At 35.4% G+C, this 8,906-nt stretch overlaps 1 protein-coding gene across 1 annotated transcript; it reads left to right on the forward strand.

Moving 5' to 3' along the window:
• The first annotated feature begins 2,551 nt into the window (after positions 1-2,551).
• LOC122317482 (30S ribosomal protein S1, chloroplastic) lies at positions 2,552-8,634 on the forward strand. The gene is made up of 7 exons (XM_043134604.1): positions 2,552-2,944; positions 3,675-3,950; positions 4,267-4,347; positions 7,237-7,518; positions 7,596-7,706; positions 8,004-8,090; positions 8,347-8,634. Exons 1-7 carry the CDS (start codon positions 2,645-2,647, stop codon positions 8,449-8,451), a joined length of 1,242 nt encoding a protein of 413 aa, XP_042990538.1. The 5' UTR covers positions 2,552-2,644; the 3' UTR covers positions 8,452-8,634.
• Positions 8,635-8,906: the final 272 nt, after the last annotated feature.

The following is an 8,906-nucleotide window of genomic DNA, read 5'->3' on the forward strand; positions in this document are numbered from 1 at the left end:
GTAGACAACTTGAGCTTGAGACTCCTTTATTTTTTGAATTTATTTGTTATCATCAAAATTCATATATAGATATATAATTACACAAAACTTAAAATCTTGGATTCAACATTATTGATAAACTTTCATTATAATAAAAAAAATAATAATCTTGAAGATTATAAAAGCTCAAAAATCATGTAAATTCTATCATTTACAAACATAAAATTCTACCACCGGGTACTGTTTGGCCACAAGAAATTTTCATCTCAAATATAAAATTCTCATCTCATCATTATAACTTTCTCAAATTCTCATACAAAATATAATAAACAATTTAACCTTTTTTTTAACTTTTTTAAATTTCAATACAATAATAATATTAAAATATAAAATTTTAATATTTAATCTTAAAACTCAAAATTTTCATTTAAAAAATTTTAATGGCCAAGCAGATAACAAACTATTTATTAAGCTACGTGCAAAAACAAACAGTAATAAGGATGCCTAACTCTTGGAACCTGAAAAAATCCAACCCCGTAATCACCAAAGAACACTTTTAACATCCGAGCAACAACGCTAATTTAAATATTAAAAATATTTCAAAATATATATAAATAATAATAAAATAATAAAAATAATTAATAATTTTTAAATAAAAATAAATAATTTTTAAATAATAGTAAAATTTCTACAAAAATAAAAAAAATAGTAATAAAATATTTTAAAAATATCTAAAAATAATTATGTTCCCAAATAAACTCTTAATGTAGCATTTAAAAGTCCTTGCACCGCCTTCTTTAGCTAAATGATCAGCTACCGTTGGGGGTGTAAAAGTTTCAGTGACCAACCGAATTATAATTATATATATTTTTAAATATTTTTTATATATTATTTTATATAATAATTAGATAAATTAATTATGTAATTTTCATATAACCTATCATTATTGACAATTAATATGATATCAATTAATTAATATATTATATGACTCGTGATAAATCATAAATTTTATAAATTAATAATATTATACACAAAGATACATATTCTAGTATATACACCTAATTAAAGTAATTAAATAAATTTTTTTTTATAAGATACCTAAATTGCAAGTAAGTATAAAATATCTATGGTCAATGAAAATTATTCATTAACCAAATGTTAAAATTTTAATATAGGTCATTATGCATTAAGTATCATAATACAATTTACATAGTATTAAGTACTAAGTTAGTAACTATTAATATCATAAATATAATTATAATTAACTATTTTTTTAATGAGTTAAATACATAATTCACATTAAAAAGTTCACTTAATTTTAATTTTTCCAATTTAAATACTTTTTGTATTAATTTATCTGTAAAAAAAAAAAAAAGTAAAAAAATGTTTCTACTTCATATGGATTGAATTGAGCCAACCAAACCGATAGCTAACGGTCTGATCAAGTCTATAGGAATAATCGGTTCAGTTCGATTTAGAAAAAGAAGGAACCGAAATTTTACATGCAGTCCAAAAACCCTCCCGAACAAAACCGATTACACCCCTAGCTACCATGTTGATTTCATAGCTTGAATTTCTAGTGGTTAATATTGACATTGGCCTAGCTAAATGCTAGTAAAATCCCTTAAATGCATAATATGACTTAAAACCGTCCAGCAACGAATTTGGCAACTTCTGATCATCAAAGCTTAATTTGATCTACAGTAACTTAAAATGTTTCAATATCTCTGGCGTGTATTATAGCAAAGTCTTTCTAATTTTATTTTTATTTTTATTTATTTTTTTCATCCCAGCTGAATGATACTTTCTCGTTTTCCCTCGGTTTCTTTATATTTCCATGCCTTTTTCCTTTCATTTTCCTCATGCTACTTCACATTCCATCGGTTTAACAAAAGCAAAATCAGGACAACCATCACATTTTCCGTCCGGTCATCAACTTCTCAACTTTTTTCACAACCCAATACTATCATCTTGATCCTCTGTTTTTTTTTTTATTAAAATAAAATATTACTAATATTCTACCAAAATATGACAAAAAAATTAGATAAATAAAAAATCAAAAATAAATAATATATCATTCTTATATAGAATTTAAAAGATAATCTAATGTCTGGTTAAATTTTGAGTGGAATAGATAAAATGTAAAAATGTGATACGAGACGAACTTTGACTAATGAGATAGTCAAGCTAATGCTAATTAGCATGCTCTTTACATGCTCTCTCTAATGCCACCACCAAAGCCTTACTACTTGAGTTTTCGAGAAATAATTGTCGCCTTAGCAAGTAATTATATCAGAAATTATATTGGAAGACTTGTTAAAGTGAGTCTTGTCTTCGTGGTACCCTTTTAAGAAAAACCACTCGTTAGAACCTTTATGTCGCCTTAGCAAATTTGTCACCACAGATGACCACAAGAATTTCCTTATCTGAGTTCTGCGCCCGATTTGCCGAGAAGGCAACATTTTTTTTTTTTTTAATAAAAAATTTACAGCACTACTTAAAAAAAACAATTCCTTAATAATTAAGTTAAAATTTTTTTTTAAGGACACTTTTTGGATCCCGAATTGGTCCCGAATTCGGGACCCAAAAGTATTTCCTTATCTGACCAAACAAAGACAGAGAGGCACGCAGACGCAGGAAGCGTATTACAAGAAGAGAGAGAGCCATGGCGTCTTTGGCTCAGCAAGTCACAGGCCTGAGATGCCCGCCACTCTCTTCCTCGCGACTCTCAAAGCCCTTCTTTGCTCCTAAACAAACCCACAAGCTTTCTGCCCTCTCCCCCATTGTCTCGGCAGCAGTGGCAATCTCAAACGCACAGACCAAAGAGAGGGCCCAGCTCAAACAACTCTTCGAGGAAGCCTACGAGCGGTGTCGTACTGACCCTACAGAAGGCGTGGCATTCACTCTCGAGGACTTCCACTCTGCTCTCGACAAATACGACTTCAATTCTGAGCTGGGGACCAAGGTTGGTTGCCCACTCTTTCGTGTCCGTAGTCTGGATGTTTTCTCTTTGAAACTTTGAGTGGGAACTGTGTTTGGAAAGGGATTTTTTTAATTGGCAAGAGCTGAATCGAGGAATTGTCAATGTGCTTGCGTGAGATTTGTATTGTCGAAGTGAGGAATTCACAGGATGGAGGTTTCGTGAAAGCTTTCAAAGTGGGTGTGGCCTAAAATGGGGAACTTTATGTGAGTTTTTGTGTAATTTGATATTGGGTGTATGTGATCTCCTGACGAGTTGATGTAGGGAACTGCAAATTGTGACATGTGAAAAGGATGAATTTATTGATGGTTTGAGTTTGCGTGACTACGAAAATCATTTAAAAAAGAGAACATTTTTTTGAATTAATTTTTTAAAAAATATGATCTTGTATATTCATTGGGTTTCTGCATGCAGGGTTACTCTTCTCCTGAATTATGTGTTATTTTGTCGAGTATCAGTTTGCATTAATTTACTTATGAAAAAGAAAAGGATAATTCGTTCTTTATTTTGATATCATAAAAGCGAATTTCCTTATGAGGCGCAGTCCAGATCCTTTTTTTTTCTTAATGAGATAAAAAGAAATAAAGCTATAGCCTATTACTTTTGTATTGCTGCTTTACGTTCTTTCATGCCTAATTGCATAGGCATAAACAAAGTCGCAGACACGCACAAGAGGAAGATAAGTTTGATGAGTTTGATGCATATTTTCTCTCAGGTCAAAGGAACAGTGTTCAGTACGGATAACAACGGTGCCCTAGTTGACATTACTGCAAAGTCTTCAGCGTACTTGCCAGTCCAAGAGGCTTGCATTTACAAAGTAAAACACGTGGAAGAAGCTGGCATAGTTCCTGGTCTGAAAGAGGAGTTTGTAATTATTGGTGAAAATGAAGTTGATGATAGCTTGATCCTAAGCTTAAGAACTATCCAATATCAACTTGCATGGGAAAGATGTAGACAGCTTCAAGCCGAGGATGTTGTCGTCAAGGGTAAGGTGGGTGCATGACACCAAGGTTTTTTTTTTTTTTGTTCTGGTTCTTCTATTGTCTAGAGTATTCATATGTGATCCCTTCCAGTAGTTTTATGCAGGCAATGTGTTAGATGCTAAGCATCTTGAGTATGATTGCCGATAGTGTTGCAGGTCAAATGCTATCTTGTACTGTTGTGAAGTCTAAGTAATCAGTGGAGGAATTTCTTGCCATAAATCCTTCCTTTTATGCTTACTCTGTGGAATGGCTCAAAACTTGTGTTTAATTCACATAACTGCTCTATTCTTTCCTATCTTCTTAATTCCTGGAATCTATATGCAGGTTGTCAGTGGAAATAAAGGTGGAGTAGTAGCTTTGGTGGAAGGACTTAGAGGGTTTCTGCCTTTTTCACAGATATCATCGGTTAGTTCTTAAACATGGCTCACATGTTTCCATGGCTCAATTTAGTTGGCTTGAACCTTACGGTAATCACATGAAAAAATCATAGGTGAAAATAATTTTTAGTAGTAGTTGAATATTGAACGAACTGGCTGTAAGATTGACCACCCTTAAGCACGTATCAAATGATGATAGAAGTAATAACTATAATTGCCTCATAACAAATACCAGGGATGGTCAAAGACAAAGCACTTGGTCCAGACAGATTTTCTATGGGATTTTTTCCATCATGTTGGGATGTGGTGAAGGAGGATTTAATGAAGGTTTTCCAGGAATTTTTTTTGGTTGATTTGAGAAAAGCCTCAATGCCACTTTTATTGCACTTATCCCAAGAATATTGGGGCATCGGAGGTGAAGGACTATCGGCCCATTAGTCTTATGAATGGTGTGTACAAGATCCAAGGTGCTGGCAAATTGCCTAGGGGAGATTTTGGGGAGGATCATTACGAAACCCCAAAATGCATTTGTAAGGGGTAGACAAATTTTGGACTTAGTTCTCACCGCCAATGAATGTCTAGATAATAGATTAAAATATGACAACATGGATATCCTATGCAAGTTGGATATGGAGAAGGTTTACGATCATGTCAATTGGGATTTCCTGCTTTACATGCTTGGGAGGTGTGGAATTGGGAAGAGATGGTGATCGTGGATCAAGTGGTGCATAGCAGCAATGAAGTTCTTAGTTTTGGTGAATGGCAGTCTAGTTGACTTTTTTAACAGCTCTTGAGGTCTAAGACAAGGGGATCATTTGTCCCCCCCTTCTTTTTGTCATTGTCATTGACGCACTTAGTAGAATGATCTCTGCCTTGGTTAACAGTGGCTTTGTGGCCGGTTTCTCGGTTAGTGACCCCAATAGGGGTACCCTTAAGATTTCTCACTTCTTGTTTGCAAATGATACTCTGATATTTTGTTAGGCAAAGCAAAGCCAGATTTGGACATTGAGGGCAATTTTACTCTGTTTTGAAGCGGTATCCGATTTGAAAGTGAACTTCGCCAAGTCAGAGTTGGTGCTAGTTGGTAATGTTCACAACATCTAGCCGTTGGATAACACTCTTGGATGTAAGGTCTCCTCTCTTCCCATGAATTAATTGTTCTTCCTTTGGGGGCAGCCTCAAGGGCTAAATCAATATGGGATACAATAATTGAGAAGATTGAACATAAATTGCTAGGTTGGAAGAGATTGCATTTGTTGAAATGTGGTAGGATCACCTTAATCAAGAGTACTCTGTCAAATTTACCAACTTATTTCTTATCGTTACTCCCAATTTCAGCAAGTGTAGTGACCTGTATTGAGAAACATCATCGTGATTTCCTTTGGAGTGGTTTGGGGAATTTCAAATTTCATCTGGTTAAGTGGGATAAGGTATGCTCCCCAATCTCTTCTAGTGGGTTGGGTGAGGATTTTCAATCAGGCCTACTTGGGAAATGGTTGTGTTAATATAACATGGAACTGGAAGCCTTATGGAAGTCAATGATTGACTTCAATTATAGAGGTTTTGTTTTTGCTCTTCTTTTTTTTTTTGGGGGGGGGAGTACTAGGGAGGTACGTGGGGTTTATGAAGTGGGTGTATGGAAGCACATTAGACGATGTAGGGGTTTTTGCTCGTCACACTAGACTTGTGTTGGAAGATGGCTTTAGAATAAAATTCTAGTGCGACTTATGGTGTGGAGATAACGCCATTAAGGACTCATTCCCTTCAATTTACAGCATTGCATGTGAGAAAAAAGCTTCAGTGGCTAACTTTATGGAAATATCTGGTTACCTAGTCCAATGGAATGTGAATTTCACTAGGGCGGCCCAAGATTTGGAAGTTGGGAGCTTTTTGGATTTTTTAGACTCTAGTACCGAGCACTTAAGGATCTAACATGTTGTGGCGGGTACCCGCAAGAAAAGGTTCATTCTCTATTCACTCTTTCTATAAGTCTCTCACACAATCACAGAACAATCATTTTCCACGGAGAAGGGATTTGGCAAAATAAAGCGTCTTTCAAAGCTGCATTTTTTGCTTGGATGGTTTCTCTGGGAAAGATTTTGACGATGGATAACTTACGGAAACGCATGGTGATTATATTGGATTGGTGTTGTATGTGCAAAAAAAAGTGGTGAGACTGTGGATCATCTTCAACTGCATTCTGAGGTTGCTGGAGCGTTATGAGAAGATGTGTTCATCAGGTTAGAGCTAGCCTAGGTTATGCCTAACACAGTGGTTAAGCTTTTGGCCAGTTGGAAAAATTTATGAGGTATTCCACAAATCACAAATGTGTGGAAGAAGGGTCCTATTTGTATTCTGTGGTGCTAATGGCAGAAGCGCAACAACCTGACGCTCGAAGATAAGGAGCACTCATTAGAGGAGCTTAGATTACTTTTTGTTAGAACTTTATTTCTATGGCCCAAAGCTGTAGATTTTATCATTTTAATGGCCTTGGTTCTCATGATTTTCTTGTTTCCATTTCTTCTTCCTGAATAGGTGTTACCTCTTGTATATCATCTTGTGTGCGTAGGCTATGCCTATTCTTATTAATACAATCATTTACTTATATTAAAAAAAAAAAAAATCAAGTACCTGGGTTGAACAATTTTTACGTTTCAATAAAATTTTACTCATAAAAAACTTTCTTATAACAAAATATGCATTATGCATGATACCTGTTCAGTGTCATGTTGAGAAGTTTCTGCAACACTAGTTTAGGTTAGGTGAGTATTCTACCACAATTTATTTAATTGGATTTTATCTGGTATGTATGATTCAAAGAATGAGATCACTATCACAATCTTTTTCCCATTTAACATGCATTTATTTCCAAATATTTTTAATTATCAAATTTGTCACTCTTTCTTGCATGTATCAGAAATCAACTGCAGAGGAGCTCCTTAATAAGGAGCTTCCACTGAAGTTTGTGGAGGTTGATGAGGAACAGTCAAGGCTTGTCCTCAGTAACCGAAAAGCCATGGCTGATAGCCAGGCACAATTAGGAATTGGATCAGTGGTCATTGGAACTGTGCAGAGCCTAAAACCATATGGTGCCTTCATTGACATTGGTGGAATCAATGGCCTTCTTCATGTTAGTCAGATCAGTCACGATCGTGTCTCAGATATTGCAGCAGTACTTCAACCTGGTGATACTCTTAAGGTATGTCCTTAATATGAGTTCTTGGCAGCAGACAATTGATGCTACTCGGTGGATATGAACATTTTTAACCTATGTAGGTCATGATATTGAGCCATGACCGTGAGAGAGGCCGAGTCAGTCTTTCCACCAAGAAGTTAGAACCTACTCCTGGAGACATGATTCGCAATCCAAAGCTTGTTTTTGAGAAGGTATTTTCTGAAAAACACTCCTAAGCCTCACTAGTAGTTGTGTTTTTTATTGTACAGTAAATTCTAGTGATGGAGGCCTGATGGTTAGGTCCCTGCCATATTTACCCATTTCATTCGCGATGAGAACTTTTGGTCTGACTAATATCTTGTTGCTTCAGTGCATAGAAGAAGATCCAAAAGGAAGTCTATTAGCATATGTTTCCTTTTTTCTCTGATACATGAAATATTTATCTCATGTCCAAGCCTTTTGGATTTATAGAAAAATATATAGTCATATTTATAATTCTGTTCTGACAGGCGGAGGAAATGGCTCAGACATTCAGGCAGAGGATAGCTCAAGCAGAAGCTATGGCTCGTGCAGACATGCTTAGATTCCAGCCTCAGGTATTTGCTTAGTTATTCCTTAAAAAGTTATACTCAGTTCAAAATATTTAAGAAATTAGGAGATGCACATAGAAGACCAATATATGATTCACATCAATTTGAGTTATCAACTTATCAGATCTTGGCCCGCCTTATGAACTAACAGACCTGAAGGTCAGGGGTCCAAGGGCTGGGAGATATTGTTGGCGTGTTTTTAAATGAGATTTTCTGTACATTCTGGTGAGAGTAAGTGTGCATATACTGTTTCCATCTGCAGAGTGGACTGACTCTAGGCTCTGACGGAATTTTGGGTCCTCTCACTTCAGACTTGCCAGCAGAAGGTCTAAATCTGAGTGATGTTTCTCCGGCAGTAGAATCATGATTGAAACTTGGTAGTTTTTCTCCTTTTGAGTGTTTCTATGTTACTTAGCTTGTAAAATTATACCCAAGGCTATACTTCTCTGCTTCTGGCCTAAGATTCCTTTTGATTGTTGATCACAGCGCCTTGATTTAAAAACTCACACTTCCTAATGTCACTTAATGGATTTACTTTCCTGGACTCTGATATTCATACTCAATTAGTACTCTTTATTTAAAGAACCAGCACCCTAGGATGATTTAACTTGGCATTAATAATCAGCCTAGTCCGCAGAAGTTCTGAAGGCCAAGTTGCAGAACGTTCAAAATCGACCAGGAAATATTATTGTACTTATCCCACATCCATTCTCGTAAGTAAAGTTTATTTCTTGCAAAAAAATTGAAATTACCGCGAAAGAATTTGGAGCAGTACTTTTCAGGAATCAAACGAGCATCTGCCTCTTGCTTTCCAGTGATGTG

The sequence above is a fragment of the Carya illinoinensis genome, chromosome 1 (assembly GCF_018687715.1).
Source record: "Carya illinoinensis cultivar Pawnee chromosome 1, C.illinoinensisPawnee_v1, whole genome shotgun sequence".
NCBI classification, from domain to species: Eukaryota; Viridiplantae; Streptophyta; class Magnoliopsida; order Fagales; family Juglandaceae; genus Carya; species Carya illinoinensis.

Excerpts from the sequence above, each read along its gene's own strand:
- LOC122317482 (XM_043134604.1), top strand. The coding sequence starts at position 2,645 with ATGGCGTCTTTGGCTCAGCAAGTCACAGGCCTGAGATGCCCGCCACTC. Across the intron at positions 2,945-3,674 it reads ATTCTGAGCTGGGGACCAAG|GTCAAAGGAACAGTGTTCAG; the intron begins GTTGGTTGCCCA and ends ATTTTCTCTCAG. Across the intron at positions 8,091-8,346 it reads TGCTTAGATTCCAGCCTCAG|AGTGGACTGACTCTAGGCTC; the intron begins GTATTTGCTTAG and ends TTCCATCTGCAG.